This window comes from Bemisia tabaci, chromosome 9 (assembly GCF_918797505.1).
Source record: "Bemisia tabaci chromosome 9, PGI_BMITA_v3".
In the NCBI taxonomy this organism is placed as follows: domain Eukaryota; kingdom Metazoa; phylum Arthropoda; class Insecta; order Hemiptera; family Aleyrodidae; genus Bemisia; species Bemisia tabaci.
In genome coordinates, this window is record NC_092801.1 from 37,498,853 (window position 1) to 37,519,133 (window position 20,281).

Consider the following 20,281-nt stretch of genomic DNA (forward strand, 5'->3'; position numbering starts at 1 on the left):
CTTTCCTAGCACGGCTGCGTACCCTTTGATACGGCGTAGGCTATCGAACGAGCGATAAATTTTCGGCCTGATTCCGCGCTTGTAAAGCGATGGAACAAGTACTTCGATACAGTATCTTCTTTTTCCGGAGGATCGGGTCCCAGAACAAGTTGCAGGGTCGTGTTCGTAAATCAACCTTGGTTGTATTTTGTCATGTGGGACGGAATCAAATTTTCCAGCTCGATGGCTTAAGTGCTCGGACGCGTTTCGCCGTTGCACGTGAGTTTCGGTCGACACGGGTAAATATCGCCATCATGCATCATATCGCAAAGCCTCCAGCTAGGAGGGGATTTTAAAAAATTATCGATTGATAAGTGAAAAAACACGTATCTGCGAATGCAACATCGTGTATCTTAGACCATTTTTTTCATAGAGAGATACCTTATTGTTTTCTTTGAAATTTCTGTGGATCTCTGTCACTCATACACTGGAAAAAAAAAACATTGGATCTGGAGTCCAGACTCTTAAAAACATCGACAAGAAAAAACACTCTTGATTCAATCAGATTTAAGCGCAAATCAAGAACCAAGCCACTTAATTTAAGCGGATATCCTTTTGATTTAAGCTTAAATCTGATTGAATCAAGAGTCCTTTTTCTTGTCAATGTTTTCAAGAGTCTGGACTCTGGATCCAATGTGTTTTTTTTCCAGTGATTCAAAAATACTTACGTTCACTGAAAATTTTGAATGGATCGAACAGAGAGCAGTCTAACTACATGTCAGGAAATTCCTAGCCTTCTCTGGTTTTTTAGTTTTTGAACAGAAAACTAAGCAACGATGAAACTTGAAATTTTACGATCATCTATTGATCACCGCGATTCAAGACAAATTTACAGAAAGTTCAAAGGCGTCAAGTTGTCGAGCTGACTTTTTTAAAAAAATAAAAAAAATCAGCAACGTGAAATGCAGTCAGGATGATTCCGTCTGAAATTCCGCCACCTCAACCATCATTTTTTAAATGCGTAATAGTCATCGCAAACTACTATAAGGCACCGACACACATCTTATTTATCTATCTTCTTTGCTTCTGCTTTGCTGTCTGATTACTCTCTGATGATTTTTTTTTTCTGTTTACAGGATATCTGATCTGACCAAAATCGGTCAGCATGCGATTTTTGTTTCTTCTCTCGGCACTTGGTCCTCTCGTATCCTTTTCAGGATCGGACTCACAAGTGATCGCATATGAAGGTATGTAAGCCATGGCATTTCCCATGCATGCAGTTCTTAACTCATCTTCATACACACTGAAAAAAAAATTCTCGGCGTTTTTACTAAGGTCCGTCGGTACCTTTACCATCTCACTTTTTTACCACTTATTGGTAATTTTACCAAGACAGACAGGTAAGCTTACTTAAAACCCGGTATTTTTACTGTTTTTTTAGGTAAGAATACCACTTTTATTGGTAATCATTTCTCGGTATCTCGGTAATTCTATCACAGTCGATAAAAAATATTGGCGTATTTACCAGAGTTCAGTAAAATTACCGAAAAAGTCAATAATTTTACCAAGATTTCTCGGTAAAATCACTAATTCCATAAATGGTAATTTTACTAAGAAAAAACTGGGATCAAATAGAACCCTGAATTCTTGGTAATTTTACCCTTTTCTTAGTGAATACACCGAGATTTTTTTTCAGTGCATGTTCATTTCATTTATTCAGTTTTTAATAAGTCCCCCACGTGTGTCGTCGTGAAAATTTTTGAAGCCGAAACTACTAAATTTTTCATTTACATTCTGCGTTTCGAACGTCTGAGGTATTACTCAAGTCTCCACTTTAAAAAAAGGAAAATGTCCCAACACAAACAAGAACCACCCTTCCTGAAGAACAAACCTTTAAAATTTCTCGAGGGAGTTTGTTTTCAATGTATCATAGCAAGTTGCATAACCTCTTGCGTGAGAGGCAAGTGTCAATTCCGTTTTTTGCGAAACCTTTTCACCCAACTTATTAGGTACTCGAAGCCGGTGATAAGCATTTGCGCATACTGCAGTTTGAACTGCGCTGACATCACAGCCTTACTCTACATCTACCTCTCTACATCTCTCTTTATCAACATCTACTTATCGAGTCGAATCTCCTGCGTTGTTGTAACGTTGAACTTAAACACATCGTGTCCCTCGTAGAGCTGATACTGACCATACGTATTTTTAAGAAAATGTGACACTCATTTTGATGTCATTGTGCATTTGCCTTTTGTACCGTCTGATGTGTTACATTATCACAATAGCTTACGCACTGCCATAAACGCAACTAAAAATTAATGAAAATTGACGCAATCAGAGGTAGAACCGAACTTCGTGCATTATTTTTGGATTCTTTCTTAGTGGTCTAAGGCCATCAAAGCACCCACATTGAGAGTCAGTGCACTCACATGGAACTGATTCTGTAAAGTAATTTTTTTCCTTTTTATTGCGGTTTTTCGGTAATCCAGATGTAAATTAATTGGAGTAAATCCACAAAATTTTGCAATTAGGAGCTACAATTTGTTGCTCAGTTTAGAAACAACGTATCTACCATTATACACGTAAGTGTTATTACAAATGAGCCAAGAATAGTAGGTCCTAATTGCAAAATGTAGTCCAATTTATGGAATATCAATCACTAAAAACTTTCCTCAGTTGACAAATCCTGAACTCAATCTAATCACTGACAGAACTGCTCATATATATGATTAAAGAATTTATTGCCAGTCTCCTTCTTCCATTGTCATAAATTTTCTTCAGACATTTTTTTAGCGATACTTTATTGTTATGGGCTATCCTTGTTCAGGCAACTCAAATATTTCTGGAGGAAAACAGATGCACACTCTACAGCTCGAAATTGCAAAACTCCTCTATCATACTTCAGTTGAAAGCAGGGACGTCGTATCGAAAATGATTAAAGTGAACATAATTTTTTATAAAAGGAACAAACATTTCAAGGTTATTTTAAAAGAGATGAAATTCACTTCGGGAATCATTGCAGGATAAGTCGTTCTTAATACTGCCGTCCTAATCATTCAGAGGGAGCCACCCAGAAAACCGTTTAATTAAAAACCACTAAAGTATCGCCGAGAAATGGAATACCGGTCTCAGATCAACCATAATTGCCACATCAGTGCATTTTCCTTCAAATTCTAGTGTAAATTTATAAATTAAATTTTAAAATTCAATCATACAACCATGTAACAGCGACACGAGTTACCTCAAGGTCGTCTGGATCCATTGGTCATGCACCACTTTGTGCGAATCATAAAAAATAAATAACCCATTTCCACCTGCGTTCCCACACTATGAAAGAACGCCGTATGTGCGTTGGAATGGTACCAAATCTCCTTTGATGAGGTATTTATTTTCGAGAAAAAATACGGTTGTTCTGTCTTAAAATCGTCACATCTAGAGTATTCAATTGTACTATTAAATGTTAATTAGACTTAAAATAGGCGTAAAACAATATTTGTTAATATGTAAAAGTTAGGGCACCTGATTTGGTCTCTCTCAAGTGAAATAGGTGTGAAAGCTTTAATACCAAAGCTATGAATAAAAGTGCTGTTATAATTTTGTTGAACCTTAAAAATCACTCGAAATAAAGCTAAACACAAACAAGACTGCAAGTTGTGAACCTTAAAACTCAAAATTTTCGTTAGAAGTGTATGAATTTTTTGGTAGAGTACTAAAATAAAATGGTTAAAAACTTGAAAAAACACAAGTAGGCATATTTTTATTTGTAATAGAACAAAAAGTCTCTCTAACTCGGATATTTTAAGTGTACTTTCTTGAGTGTTTCCGCTTTGAAATTTACGAGTTACTTTCATTTCATTTTTTTTATTCATCCCTAGCAAAGATAAATTGTCCTCAGATGACGGCAATTGAACAGAAGATTTGGTCCTTGAACAGCGATTTATTTATGCTAGGGATCTAATATTACCAAAATGCAATTAAAGTCTCTGAACAATTCGTAAGAAAATATTCGCAAGTTTTATAGAAAACTTGTATTTTACCGGAGACACTTTGGCAACGTCTAGACGTTCATCCTCAAGTCCAGACGTTTTTTAAAACATGCATCTTCGGATCTTTCCGCTAGGGTGGATTCGAGAGTGAAATGGACACGCGGACAAGAGGAATAAGCTGTATCAACCGAATCGACTTTAATTTATGTTCTTGTCAGATTTTAATTTCCTCGGAAAAACTGGAGTCTTGATGCATGCCGGGCCAAGTATGCAGTCATCCATACACATCACTCGCACGAAATTAACAAACCGCATGTGATCCTATGCTCCATGTAGGGAAATCTGCGGGTGTAATAAATTCATATTCAACTCTCACTGTGAAGAGCCCTCGGCTGCAACAGAATGAGCAGATTTCCGTGTGAGTAATTTTCAGCTTCAGGATAACACTTTGAGGAAAAAATCTTAAGAAAATGTTGAGCAGGACATCTACAACGAAAAGCATCATTCTAAACATTTTATCTCAAGTAAACTGTCCGCCATGGAGGGCGGGGGTTACGGTGTCTCGGTTTATTTGGGGGTGGAAATCTATCTATGCTTACAGTTCACGCCTTTTTTTTTTTTTTTTTTTAATAAAATATAAATAAATTTTTTTCACAAATCAAATTCTTTTGGTTCATTCCATCTAAACGCTTCTCTCTTCGGTAAATCGCTCATTTGATTCCATACAACTACAACCTCTCAAATAACGTCACAGGGAGCGTTGTGAACATTTCATTATTTCCAGAGATGTTTCTAAACATTTTTTGCAAACATCAACGTTTTTTTCTGTGGCGATTTCGTAAGTTGGCAACATCATTCTTTTCCTCCATTTAAATCCATTAAAAATATCGATTTAAAGTGAGGCAAGCTGCCGAACCAAGAATCGATAGTTTTTCATACATTTAAAAGGAGGAAAAACAGCGTTGCCAACTTTCAAAAATCGCCACTGGTGGTATTAGAGCGCAGAGGTGGATCCAGCAGGTTGGGAACACCGGCTTTCCTCCATTTAAACTAGACTCCCTTTATACTTAACTTCATAGTCCGTATGGGACTCTAATTTAAACCAATGTTGATTACTCGTTTTCTGTATCTTGATTCTTGAGGCCAGGCACCTGGCTCCTTCGCCATGAATCGATACATTTCCATAGGTTTAAATGGAAAGGAAACAATGTCGCCAACCCGGTGGATCCGCAAATGCGTTTATTTAGATAACCTATAACCGTATTAAACTTTCCAGCTGTCGGAGTTTGCTACGGCGGCCTGGGCAACAACCTCCCGAACGCCCAGGAGGTGGTCAACCTCTACAAACAACAAGGCATCAAGCGAATGCGGCTCTACGACGCGAACAAGTGGGCCCTGGACGCCCTTCGCGGGTCAAACATCGAACTGATGCTGGGTGTCGCCAACTCAGAACTCCCGAGCATGGCCAACGCGGGCAACGCCGAGAAATGGGTCCAAGAGAACGTCAAAAACTACTACCCCAGCGTCAAAATCCGCTATATCGCCGTAGGGAACGAAGTCAACCCTAAAGGCAACGCCGCCGATAAGGCGCAGTATTCTCTACCAGCTTTGGTCAACATTTTCAACGCGGTACGGAACGCCGGCCTCCAGGACAAGATCAAAGTCTCCGTCGTGATCGATATGCAACTACTGGGTAATACCTACCCCCCGTCCGCCGGCGCATTCAGGGATGATGTTCGCTCCTACATCGACCCCATCATCGGGCACCTCGCATGGGCGAAAACACCCCTCTTGGCGAACGTCTACCCCTACTTCAGCTACCTCTACAACCAGAAGGACATCTCACTCCCGTATGCTCTGTTCACTCAGTCGGGGTCTTCGACCAACGATCAAGGACGGCAGTACCAGAACTTATGGGATGCCCAGATGGATGCCTTGTACTCTGCGCTCGAAAGGGCGGGTCAGGGTGGGATTGATGTTGTTGTTGCGGAGACCGGGTGGCCGTCGGCCGGGGGTGCTGGGACCTCTGTTGAGAATGCTAAGACGTATCTGACTAAGCTCATAGATCATGTGCAGAAGGGGACGCCAAAGAGGCCTAAAGCGATTGAGACGTATATTTTTGCGATGTTTGATGAGAACCAGAAGCAGGGGCCTGAGATTGAGAGGCACTGGGGGCTATTCTCGCCCAACAAGCAGGCTAAGTATGGCGGGTTGAAATTCTAGTCTGATGTTATGATGTTTTTGTAATGAAATATACGGAAAAAAACAGGGTAGTCGACACAACCAGCGGCTGGTGAAAAACGCGCCAGCTACCGTACGGTAGTTACGATGACTACCGCGGTGGAGGTCACGACTAACCCGATAGTTGCATCAACATCCAAGGTTGTTGATGTAACTACCGGGTTCGTTGTGACCTCCATGGCGGTAGTTATCGTAACTACCGCACGGTAGCTGGCGCGTTTTTCACCAGCCGCTGGTTGTGTCGACTACCCTGTTTTTTTCCGTGTAATTAGCATTTTACATGTTTCGGAATTTTGAAAGACAAAAAGTACGATTTTTGTAATGTAAACTCGTTCTGGGTGTGTTTATAAATTGAAAAAATATAAAGAATGAAGATTTGGTGATGTCTTGCCCTGAAAACTGAGCTTTCATCAGGTGGTTACAGGTTCTACTTTTAAGAAAGATTTTGAATAAGATTTTAACGTAAAAGACTGAAAGAATAAAAATACGAACATTATGAAATATTTTGGGTGAGAAAAACACGCCTTGAATTGTAAAAATGAAACTTTAGAATATTAAGTGTTTTTTTGCCCTGAAAGCTGAGATTTCAGAGGAGTGAGCAGCTTTGATTTTTAAGAAAAATGTTGAATGTAATTTTAATATAAAAGACGGAAAGGATCGTAGATTTTGTGACCTCAAAACTTTACAAGTGAACTTTTATTGCCTACGTCTCTTTGAGGGTGGGCGAGGGGGGGAGGAAGAGGGGAGGGAAAGAAAAACTGAACCTTTGAGACTGAAAAAATAAAAACGGAATCACTAAATCGTATGAGTATATTATTCTCAAGGGAATTGTTTTTGATTATTTGAAACTTCATATCATCATGACTTTTATTGTTGTAAAGTATTAACGAATACCTAAAATTAAGACATTTTGATAAAGACGCAGAGAAGAGGACATGCATGAGAGCAATGGCACGCGGTCATTTCAGCGTATTAACCGTCCATACTTATCTTATTATGAAATTGACAAAGTCTATTTTTTGTGTGGCCTCTAACATCATGATTCATGTGACATTTTGAAATAAACCATTCTTGGCTTTATTTCAATATATTTTAATTATTTTGTCTACTTTACCTGGAGTTTTTCTGTTTTACGTATGCATACCTATCTACTATGCTTGATTATTTAACTGGACATCTTGAAAATAAAAATAAAAATGCAGTGCAATAGATCAATTAATAGTTCAGCAACTTTAAACAATTGAAATGGTCTAACCAAGTTAGTTTTAAAATCACAAAATGTTCGTGTACATTCAATTGTAATGTATTTAACTTATTTTGCCCTCTATTGCATCGAATAAATTAAACTCACGCCATCGTATTCATTGGAAAATGACCCATATCCTTTCCAACTACTCATATTAACAAATCATTATTACATAAAGATGACCCTCAATACAAATGTTACAGTTTAAGCGAGGTTAGAAGCCGCTTAAATCAATCAAATTGGATAACATATTTTTCAATTAATATAATTCAAACTGGTTTTTCAATGAGATGGAAATATGAATTATGATCGACAATTTTTTCTGAAACGGCTACACTTTATTCGGATACTACGTTCAGCAGAAAGGAAGCAAGCCACGTAACGATGGCTATCTCCAAAACTGCGCCATTTTTGTAATTTTAAGGATAGATTTGCAATTTTTTCATACGATGCAGCGTCATTGAAGCGCTCTCCTACAAAAATAAAAACAAGTGAAATCATCAGCCCGCGTATTCTGCAGAATACGGCAAAGTCGTGCCTTATTGTTTCCAAAATTGTCGGTTAGGCGGTAGTTTTTTTTAGCTCTCGATAAGCTGTTGCCTAATATGACTGGGCAATTTTCTATTTGACAAGAGAACGTTTCTGCGGATTCCTTTGAAAATATTGAGGAATTTACTCTGTGCTATACAGAAAATTAACTAAAAGCACAAAAATCCGGACAGTCATTTCCATGTTATACATTAAATCGGCCAATTTTTGGGAATAGCTGATGTGGCATGGGTCCTTTCTGCTTAAGCGGTCCACTCGAGTCCGAAAAAATACACGGAAAAAATCAAATTGCGGATTTAACAATTCAGTCGCTAAAAAAAAGTGACAGCAATATTTTAAGTTTAGATTTCACAACGAAACAAAATGCTACTTTAACCACTAATGTAAGGTAATTCAACCACGGGGGTGGTTAAGGTAGCATTTTTTTTTGTAGTAAAATCTACATTGAAACATTGCAGTCACTTTTTTTTAGCAATTTAATTGTTAAATCAGCAATTTAATTTTTACCGCGCTGGAAAAAAAAACACATTGAGTCGAGAGTCCAGAGTCTTGAAAACATTGACAAGAAATAGGACTCTTAATTCAATCAGATTTTTGCTTAAATCAAAAGGAAATCCGCTCAAATTAAGAGGCTTGGTTCTTGATTTAAGCTTAAATCTGTTTGAATCAAGAGTCCATTTTCTTGTCAATGTTTTCAAGAGTCTGGACTCTAGATCCAATGTGTGTTTTTTTTTTGTTTTTTTTTTCCAGTTCGTGTAGGATTATTTGTTTGCAATCTAGCATTCGATACCAATGAGTTAAGGGGTCTCTTTTCAGCAGTGCCTGGTGGAATATTTCCTCACGGAAGGGCAAAGCACACCGGTTAACTCGTGATCTGAATACGTGCACAAGTTAAAACCGCGAAAACCAATACTTTGCGCAATATTTGCACTGTTGTTGAGTCATTGCGCACCGCCGCCGTCGGTTGATTCAATGTTTGACCTTTTCGCATCCGAAATAATTAACATAGTCGTGATAAGACCGATCCGTCTCGCCTCTCGACCCATCGCTCTCAGACTCATCTTTCGGCAAATGAAACTTGCTCTAGCTATCAACTTTTGATTTATTCAATATCAAAGCGCTATTTAACGTCTCGTCAACTTGTCTTATCAGCGCGCTATCAATTGGATTGCATTTTGCAAAAAGGAACCAGGAGCATTGCAATGTTTGCTAAGATTATGGAACTTTTTTTTCTTGGAAGAAAACCTGATTATCCACCAACAGTTTCTATTTTACTCGCTAAAAACTTATTTAAGACAAAATTACGATGTAAATTTCTTATTTTTTCATGGTTTCAGTAATTTTATTGCGAAGGATGAAAATGCCCAATCTTAGCATCATCGCGATTATTCTGGTTCCTTTTTGCAAAATATAATCCAGTTCGTTTTGGACCGCTTTAAGCAGTTGTAAACTAAGTTGCACCGGCCATTCTCAAATTTAATCGAATGACTACTCATTTTCTCAAAGGTGTGTGTTCATGAAACATTTTAGGGGAATTTCTCAGCAACGTGAAGCAAATTTTTTGAAACATTCAAAAGAATATTTTGTACAACTGTTCTCCTGTGGAAAAAGAAATTGCTCAATGAAGTTTGACGATCTCGATCTGACAATGTGGCTTGGTTATTTTTGCTTAACGCGGTCTGAGTATATACAAAGTAACCGAACGGTCATTAAAACGTACATTTTAAAAGAAAGAATTGTCAGATCTGTGATCTGCGCTTTTGCTTAAAATCAAGGCGTGTCTCAAATTTCTTCCCCATGGATACCATGGATACAGGTGGCAAAATTGCTACCAGGATCAATAAACCAATTTTGCCTCCAAGTTTGTGGCGAGAAGAAAATAAGGAACGAAATTTCTTTTCTCTTCATATCCGTTTCTTATTTTTTGAGTGATAGGGGAGAGGAGCATCTCAATTTGTTTATCTAATCGCGCTGCCATTGATAGTGTGAGAAAGGATCAGACACCTGTGAGAGTCGAAAGGTAGAATAGTCAAACACTCCTATCAGGTGTGCCTGAGATATCATACAGGATTATCGGATGAATTATAATATCGAAAATAAATAGATGAGTTTCATAATTTTCTCCTCCAACTTTGCACTTCACTTTCCCTACCTTTCCGAAACTAGTCTGCTTTGTTTATTCACTCAACGAAGTTGACACAGCAATAAGCAGGAATCAGACGTTGTCAACCTGAAAAAAACCAACCAATTTTTCTTTACGACAGGACGGTTTTGCGGGAAGAAAAAATATGACAACATCGGTATATTATTTGTATTCTATCTTAAGACATAATGCTGTCGTTTCGTATCTCCGTATCCTTCGTACAGATCAACGGATGGGAATAAATTTTGCAAAATGGAACTCTTTCCATAGTCCTCCATGAAAGCACTTACCTACCTACATAGAGCGACTATAGTGTCTAAAGGAACATGCGTTGTTTCTACTACGAGGGGCGTTCAATAAGTAAGTATCCCCCCTCTCTAAAATCCATTAGAATGGACCAATTTTAAAAAACTTGGGCTCAAAATCTTTCTTAGGATATTTTGAGTTCAACAAAACAAACCGCAACAAAATCGGACAATCTGCGGCCGAACGCGAGCCGTTTGAACGCGCCGAGGTGCTCGACGCTCCCGCCGAATCCGCGGGGATTTGAAGTTCGCTACAGGAGAAGAGCTTCTCTGCCTAAACCTCAGTCGTTCATCACTGACGAAAAATCAAAGAAATTTTTGTAGAATAAGGGGTTTACCTCACTTCTCCACATAACCAGCTCGATCCAAGCAGGTCTGATACTGAGACCAAGAGAGCAGCTTCTGGATGCCACGCGCGTGGAAGTCTTTCAGCTGACAGGGGATGAAAGAGTGGACGCGGCTTGTTTGACCTCTTCCACTGATTCAACATTAACTCCTCCGAGTTCAGATTTCAGATACGATAATACATGGCAAACCAGACCACCGTTTATTCCCGTTCCTGAAATCTGAACTTGGAGGAGTTAATTTTGAATCAGTGGAAGAGGTCAAACAAGCCGTCCACTCTTTCATCCCCGGTCAGCTGAAAGACTTCCACGCGCGTGGCACGCAGAAGCTGTTCTCTTGGTCTCAGTATCAGACCTGCTTGGATCGAGCTGGTTATGTGGAGAAGTGAGGTAAACCCCTTATTCTATAAAAATTTCTTTGATTTTTCGTCAGTGATGAACGACTGAGGCTTAGGCAGAGAAGCCGTTCTCCTGTAGCAAACTTCAAATCCCCGCGGATTCGGCGGGAGCGTTGAGCACCTCGGCTCGTTCAAACGGCTCGCGTTCGGCCGCACATAGTCCGATTTTGTTGCGGTTTGTTTTGTTGAACTCAAAATATCCTAAGAAAATTTTGAGCCCAAGTTTTTTAAAATTGGTCCATTATAATGGATTTTAGAGAGGGGGGATACTTACTTATTGAACGCCCCTCGTATATGCCACAGTACGTCCTTATTGCAAAAGTACAGTCGACTCTTGCATACGTATAATCGGATAATATAACGCTCTAAAATCAGTGACATCGAATCTTCATTGATACCTCGACGCGTTACGAGGTATAGACTGCCATAAACTGTTCTTACTACTTTAAGGAGACTTTTTAAACTTACAAGGTGAAAACTAACGTAGCAATTATGACGATTTGACAACCATGATTGAGAGTGGTGTAAGCGCGATCAGAGAGTGGTGAGAACGATTTTGGAGAGCAGTGTACACAGACACAGTACGAAGTCAGCAAAGTCATTGTTTGCTCAGCACAGCGCGCGCCGCGCCGGCCAGGACAATTCAGCATTTAACCACACTCTCAAGCAAAGCCACAGAGTTGTGTGCCACGACTCTGTAGTGCAGAAAAAATCTTATCTGACGGTCTAAATTAATACAGTGCGTTTGATTCTTGAAATAAGGAGACACATGTGATGGAACATGGTTATAATATTACAGTTGCGCTTCCCGTCACGTCTCCTCGATAAAATCCGCCTTCAATTATTTTGGATACAATTTCACGACATTGAGACACGTTAAGTTGTATCTCTTTGCTTGTTATCCACTCCTCGTTTTCCCGTAGAAGGTACAAGTTATATATCGTGACGGAAAAAATGTGGGTGATGAATTCATGAGCTGTTGGCATATGCAGCACACGGCAATTATTTCTCTTCTCTCTCGTCACCTTGAAGACAAGGGCTGTCTACAGCACCGCGTGGCAATTTTGAACGCCCGAAAAATCAGATATCTGGGTTTTGTCTCAACGCCGAACGTATGCAAAATGTCAGCACGTGCCAGTAGAGCACTTATCACCAGCTTCTAGGTTGGTCTTTTCAAGAATGTATGATTGGTTTCAATGACAGATAGGATCCTCACTATACCAACTGGCAGAGCATGAATTTCGGAGCCTGCTTTGAAAAGCCTCTCCCGCCAAAAAAGAGCGTCAACATTGCAACTGGTCAAGAAAAACGTAACTTCAGCCGAGAATCATAGGCATTAACGTGGTTTTTGCTTAGTATGGTAGAACAACTGCCTGGTCGGGCCGCTGTTGCCAAATTTTCGTAATGAGTACTTTACTCTAAATCGTATGGATCGAGTTAAAAAAAAGGAAATATTTTTTTTTTTTGAAAAACCAAAAAAGGTAGAATCTATTTTTATTTATTTTTATCTGTGAAACTTTTTGTTTCGAAATTTTGTCGTAAATGAACTACAGAAGCTTTGATTCTGTATCTCAGAAATATAAAAATCAATTTTCTGCAAATTTTATTAATTTTGGTTAAATTTTCCATAATACGATCCTCTGCCTCTGAACACAACAACAGCCAAATCAGATTAGAAAGAGGAACTATACCAGTACAGCTAGTTGCATTTTTCAGGTACTCATTAATTGAAACCACCTCGAATGAAAAAATTGACGGCATATTAATTCTTTTAGCGGTTTCTCCAAACAATTGTATACGATGAAACAAGCAACTTGTAGAAAGTTCACCCTTCGTTTGCCATAAAACATGCTTCTCTCTGTTAAACCAAGTCCACTTGTTTCATAAATGTGCGAAATTACACACCACTTGGCAACACAGCTCGCGGCTCAGCATGAGTCTTCTCACTCAGCGCCTGAAAATTATACGGGGAGTATCCAGATGTTGAGTTAGGTCGGGTCAAGGACGAGGAGGGAACCAAAAAAAAATGAGATTCGCAGGTGACGTTTCAAAAGGGACTGGTTCAATGCGTGCTGTGTGCTCTGTTATGTGTGGCACCAGGTTCGTAGGGTTGGATTGTGTGGGTCGGGTCGAACTTGTCTTGTGTTGCCGGAACATACTCCCGTGATTCCTAATCTGGAGACATAGGCTTCAACAGACGGAAGAAAGGAAGGAAAGAAGAAAACGATGCGGACCGCGGTCTTAATGTATCGAATGATAATGGACCACTAGACAGGGTACGAATTTAAGCATTCTAATACATGTTTCTTAATTAAAATTTCACGTAGAACACGATTCGCGCAATAAAAATTACTGAAACCAACTCCTAACAAAGATATTAACGTTTTCATTTCACATTGGTTACGAGGAATTTGAAGTGCCCGCTCACAAGAAACTCAAAGCTCTACGTGAGTCAAATCGCGCACTACAACGGTTTCAGCAAGCTTCTCAATCGAGCATTGTTCATTTCCCACCATGTGTTTTTCAAACTATAAGTAATTTGCTATAACTGAGCCAAAGCGTCAAGATTGAAGTTTCCAGATTTTTTTATCGTAGAGACGTTCATGATAACGTTTAGCGCGCGATGTGAATCACGTAAAGCAGTTGAGTTTTCATGAGCGGGTGGTTTCAATTCACGCACCAAGAATCAGTAAATATCTTCGCAAGGAGTTGATTTCGGTAATTTTCGTTGTGCGCGTCGTATTCTACGTGAAATATTGGTGAAGGAACATGTATCAGAATGCTGAAATTTGTACCTTGTCTAGTGGTCCATTGGCGTAGTAGCTGTTTGAATGTTCTCCCTGGTTCGCCTCCAAGACACCAAACAAGGCACGGCATATCACTGAACAAAGTAACCCAAGCAAAACTGCCAGTCAAAATGTTGGGAAAGTATATATGAAAATAGTGTATTTTCTTCGGAAAATTCACCAAAAGGGGGGTGTGTTGTGAAAAGTCAAGAAATTCTTCAAGCTTATAATTTTTTAGTGGTTGTAAGTCGAGGGGAAAAAACCGTACACATTTTTTTCTAATTGGAACATTTCCTATTCTTTCTCTTCTTTCGCTTCATATTTTTCCTTCTCTTTTTCCTCTCCTCCGTCTTCTTCGAGTCTTCGTAAAAAAATATTAGGTAGTAGGAATTTTTAGGACGTTCTGTCTCATAAATGATTCAGCAAAAAATAACCATCAAATCGATACAACGCGACGATCATCGATGGCATGCATAGTTTTTACACCCACTTCTCGAGGGGAGCTGTCTGGAAGTATCCTTTCGGATTTTAAAACGTAACCATTTAACAACACAGTAACACGAACATCATTCAAATAAAAAGGGAGAGAAAATGTAAAATGCAAATACAAAATGTGCAACCTCGAGAGATTGAGCAGTAAAAACTATTTCTGAACCTCGAGGGAGAAAAAATTCGCCTTATTTTTCACGAGAAAAAACGTGAATTCCCGCCAACCGTTTAGGAGAGCTGTCTGAAAGTACCCTTTCGGATCTTAAAACGTAACCATGTAACAACACCGTAACAGAACATCATTCAAAGAAGAAGGGAGAGAAAATTTGTAAAATGCAAATACAAAATGTGCAACCGAGAGATTGAGCTGTAAAAACATAGTCTGAAGCTCGGGGGAGAAAAAATTCGCCTTATTTTTCACGAGGAAAAGCGTCAGTTCCCGCCAAACGTTCTACATCGGTGATCGTACAGAGAGGGAGAGAGAGAGAGAAAAAAACGAAACCTGGGACAGGCGACAGTGGTTTGGCCCCGGCCCGCAATCCATCCGCAATCAGGACTACCATCTTCGCCACTCCACACAGTGGATCGAGTCCGGAGGAAAGCTCGCATATAAATTTTTCAAACAATTGCAAATCTTTATTTAATCAAATTTTGCATTCTAAGAGGTGTTTCTGTAAGAAAAATTGACAGGAGCACCAATGGACCCATAAAGTTGAAACCTTAACTGTTTGTATCAACGGAGTTATAAGCTTCTGAAGTTTCCAAATTTCGCCCCAATTCTCCCACCGGCTTGGCCCATTGTGCGCCGTGCCATAACCACCGACCATGTGCTCACACGTGGTGGCAGAGTGCCTGCCTACCGTGCCCCCCGCCGCCGCCTCCCTGTCCTCCCTTCCGCAACCGCTGTTCGCAAAATCCGCGCTGCCCCCGAGGGGAGAGGGGAGCGGCGGAGGGATAGGGATAGGGGTGGGGGAGGCGAGAAAAATAGTAAACAGACGATTAACAAAGAGGTTAAACGTCTGTCTTGGTGCCCTGCTGGGATGCGTTTTTGCCAAATGGTTGCGAATCCTGATTTGCCGGGTTGTTCTGCTTTGCCAATTAATACCTTCCTGTGGAAGGATTATTGAAATTGATGAACAAAGCCCTAGACAAAAAACAAGGAAAAATAGGAATATGGAGCGATTCTTTTGGTTGAAACGAACGGTTGTCATAGACTAAGAAGAAAATGATAGGGTCTTTCTGGAGTGACCTTTGCCCACACTGGAAAAAAAAAAACACATTGGATCTAGAGTGCAGACTCTTAAAAACATCGACAAGAAAAAATTACTTGATTCAATCGGATTTTTGCTTAAATCAAGAATCGAGCCTCTTAATTTGAGCGTAATTCCTTTTGATTTTAGCAAACATCTGATTGAATCAAGAGTATTTTTTCTTGTCAATGTTTTCAAGAGTCTGGACTCTAGATCCAATGTGTTTTTTTTTCCAGTGCATTGCGACCACCTGCCTGCACCATTCAGATCGCTCCATTTTATGTTTATCTTCTTTATCTACATCTTTGTCTGCCAATTTCATTAATTAACCCGCAGACCCAGTAAAATGGATCACATTTTCTGTATGCACATAAACACAAACTCAGTGGTATATACGTTTTGTAAAAAGTAATCATTTAGACTTTCAAATGTTTTCAGTTGCTTCATACGGGAACGATAGATTTCCATCGATAGACACTCTATCGAATCTATTTTTAATAACCAAAGGGGAGCTAAAGTATCAAATAATGTTGTTTTTCCTCTAAAATACAGTAGATCTGTCATGACAAAGCCTTAAACTCTGGTTTATATACTCCAATGCGGCTGACAACATTTTAGTTGTTTTTTCTATCTTTGCGTTAAAGTCTCCAAAGAAGTGCATTGCCGCGTGGCTCTAAATGCTTATTTGCTGCGACTCATAAAAATGGCATCAATGCGATATTATATCTTGTAAATATCTTGCACCCAGCCTCTATTCTTGTTGCGTTTACATAATTTTAGGTCCAGTAGAGAAATCAAAAGAACCTAGAGCTTCTCCGACGTAAGGGCGTCGTACCTCCATTTCCACGTGAACCCTATGGTCCATATAACCTCATACTTCCCGGGGCTCACGAGGAGTTAAAGATACGCCTTTATACGTTAGAGAGGCGACAATTGATAGGTCTATGGTTGAAACTGGACTGTCTAGTCAAAAATAGACGATTCCTTTGAATTCAAACTCGTCAAAATTCTGAACGTGCTTTTTTTTAACTTCGGAAGGTCTTTTTCTGAAGGTATAGCGAGTGAAGAATTGACAATTTTCCTTGATTTTGCAACACTGTTTTGTGGCTTCGTTTTTCAAAAGGCGAGTTGCTATCTGCATTTACTTTTCCAACAGGATCTGCAACCAAAGTTGAGATTATAGACAAGTTTGCTTCGCACATACCCTAATATTATTAATTTACTTGGTAATTTAAGTTCGTCATAATGTGACTAAATACTTAAATGTTAAGAAAGTTTATCACTTTCCTCAATTATACTCCTAAATTCCCCCTTCCCGATCAAAGTTCGTCACTCTGCACTGAAAAAAATGGTATTCTATTTTAGCACCTAGAATGTCAAAAGAGTGTCTGAAGATCCTACCTTGATTGCCCATGCAGTTGAATTTGCATTCATAGGGTGTAAAGTAAACTGCGAGGGCAGTAAAAGTAGCATCTTAGGATCACCAGACAAATTTTTGGCATCCTATGTGCTAAAACAACATATTATTTTTTTCAGTGTGTCTAGAAAACAACGACTGAAAAAAAAGATATTTAATTCCTCAGGGTAAGTGGCAAAGATTTTGTCCCTCCGAAGCGCACAAAATTGGCGCGCTGGAAGAGACCTCACAACATTGTGGGGAGGTGGTTGGGAACCTAAGCGACCTTGAAGTATCCAGAGTGGCTACTAGCAGGTCTCCCGGGACCAGTGGCGTGGCGTGAATGGTCGATTATCGATATCTCGCCATTTGAAGCTATGGTAAAGAATCGATTACTAAGGTGTTCGCTGCGAACACCCTAATAATCGATCTTTTTTCAAAGGTTTGAGTGGCGTATCAATCGATATATCGCAAAGCACGCCACACCACTGCCCAGGACCCCTGCCAGTGTCTTCAGGAGCACGTACAGCCTTTATTGCCATTTGGTGCTACCGGTTTCATGAAAACTGGTTATTTTTCCTCTTCTTATTCATCCTCTTCCAATTTTTTTCTTAGCGTATTTTATTTTGTTTATTAACTTGAGAGTAATCTAAGTTTTCCATATGGTAAAACCATGATATTAAAGGAGTTTGTATGGCGTTCCTCCCTAACACTTAAGCAAAGAAATACCTGATGATGCTTACAAGGTTTTCAATTCCCACTTTTCGCATGCACCAGCGTTATATTTGAATGGTATATTGAATGATCCTTTAGTATTTAAATGGGTGGGTATTTTTTCCTGTTTTGTGGGTTAGCATGTTTTAATTTGGTAATGTAGTTTGTGTGCTTAATGCATTATTTATCATTGTAATTATGTGCTTGTTGTAGTGTGTAATTTTAGTAGTGCTTTTGAAAATGGGGTGATTCCGAAAGGCCTCGAGCGTATGTACAGATTTAACTGTACTGAAAAAAAAATTCTCGGCATTTTTACCAAGGTCCGTTGGCACCTTTACCATCTCACTTTTTTTTACCAATTATTGGTAATTTTACCAAAGACAGACTGGTAAACTTACCTAAAAACCGGTATTTTCACTGTTTTTCTCAGGTAAGAATACCACTTTTATTGGTAATCAATTCCCGGTAACTTTGCCATTTTATCTCGGTAATTCTACCACAGTCGATAAAAAATATTGGAGTTTTTACCAAGGTCCAGTAAAATTGCCAAGAAAGTTCATAATTTTACCGAGATTTCTCGGTAAAATTACCAATTCCATAAATGGTAATTTTACCAAGAAAAAACTGGGATCAAATAGAACCCTGAATTCTTAGTAATTTTACCCTTTTCTTAATAAATACACCGAGATTTTTTTTCAGTGTGAAATAAATGTAATGCACTGTATAAAGGTGACACTTATTTTATAGACCCTTTAAGTACGCTAAATGCGAAAACTTATGGCGTATGGATAGCTCATTATGGACGTATTTATGCTAATATGAACCATGTTGCATGCAAACCCTATTAACAAAGTTCCTTTCAACATAAATACGTCCTTATTACTCACCATTATTTTATCCATCTGCGACAGTCTAAACACAATTTTCTGGCAGGTACATTCGACCCACTCCCTGTAACAAAGAAGCTTAGCCAGAGCGTAAGCCGAAGCAGTAGGGCTCTGCAATTTCGTCTACTAACCTACATCCTACACGTAGTCTACATCATTCTTATCTGCGAGCAAACACAACAACGCCTAGATAGAGCTTTGTTCAAAGTCAATAGACCCCGGGTAATGAGCCGAGCGCAGCTTTAATATGCACATTTATGAGCTGATAACGGAATTCCTCGAGGATTTTGACACGCGACGCGACGCCGCGCCGCGGTCCATTTACTTTGTATGCGTCCCCGGTGACTTGTTTATTGGTAGACAAAACGTCGCTTCCCCCACCAAGAGCGCAAATACATTCTACTTGAGCCCCGAAAAGCGTGGATTAGTACGGAGATAGAGCTCATCTCGAAAAGCAGTTGGAGAAGCGCGGAAATTGCCCGAGTAGATATGTGCTTCGAAAAGATGTTTCACGTGCTGGCCACAATTGCCATGCTCAGTAAAAACGTCGCATGAGCTTTTAGGCGTTGCCAAATTTCCCTCGACGAAGCTTAAAATTTCTGGGAACACTGAAAAAAAATCTCTGTGTATTTACTAAGAAAAGGGTAAAATTATCAAGAATTCAGGGTTCTATTTGATCCCAGTTTTTTCTTGGTGATTTTACCGGGAAATCTCGGTAAAATTATTGACTTTTTCAGTAATTTTACTGGACCCCGGTAAAGACGCCAATATTTTTTATCGACTGTGGTAGAATTACCGAGATAAAATGGCAAAGTTACCGGGAATTGATTACCAATAAAAGTGGTATTCTCACCTGAGAAATAGAGTAAAAATACCGGTTTTTAGGGAAGCTTGCCAGTCTGTCTTGGTAAAATTACCAACAATTGGTAAAAAAAAGTGAGATGGTAAGTACCAAAGGACCTTGGTAAAAACGCCGAGAATTTTTTTTCAGTGAAGGTTGTGAAAACTTCTCCTCTGATTTTTTAGAGGATTTTGCTAGTAATTCAATTTACAAAATCTGAAAATTTCTGGAAAAAATATGAATTACTTTTTTCAAAATTTAACATTTTTTAAGAAGAAATTTGGCAACATTCGAATGCTCATATGTCGTTTTTACTAAGCACGGAGCTACAGGTGTGTGTGCCGTTTCCTCGCGGAGATGCATACCTGGTTGATAGTCTTCTGGGAACACGCCTCCCGAGTTATGGTTTCGGAGGAGAAAAGTTCTTGCGAAAGTTGACAGGAAGTCTGGAAGAGTCTATCCATGCAACTGCAAGCGGGAGATAAAATTCCGTTTAGATCAATAACGACGCCGAAGGAATCTTTCTCACACTTAAATCCCCTCGTTTCTCATTATCCTGTTATCTTGATATGTATGCCATCATACCGGAAAAATTCTCCTCGTGTTAATAGGAACTGCCTATGAATATTTCCCACACTGGAGTGCTCATTGGAATTGATAAAAATATTCGCGAGTGTCAAAGCTTCATCACATATAATCGCTATTGTACGGAAATGTTTTTACCATG

General features: G+C 39.3%; 1 protein-coding gene across 5 annotated transcripts in view; it reads left to right on the forward strand.

The window, feature by feature from the left end:
• Sema5c (Semaphorin 5c) overlaps positions 1–20,281 on the forward strand; it is a 232,364-nt gene that overhangs the window by 89,625 nt on the left and 122,458 nt on the right. For all 5 annotated transcript variants that reach the window (XM_019061175.2, XM_072304568.1, XM_019061176.2 and 2 more), the window contains exon 2: positions 1,116–1,226. In XM_019061175.2, the coding sequence (XP_018916720.2) occupies positions 1,145–1,226 (82 nt within the window). In that variant the 5' untranslated portion in view covers positions 1,116–1,144. The remainder of the gene's footprint in view (positions 1–1,115; positions 1,227–20,281) is intronic.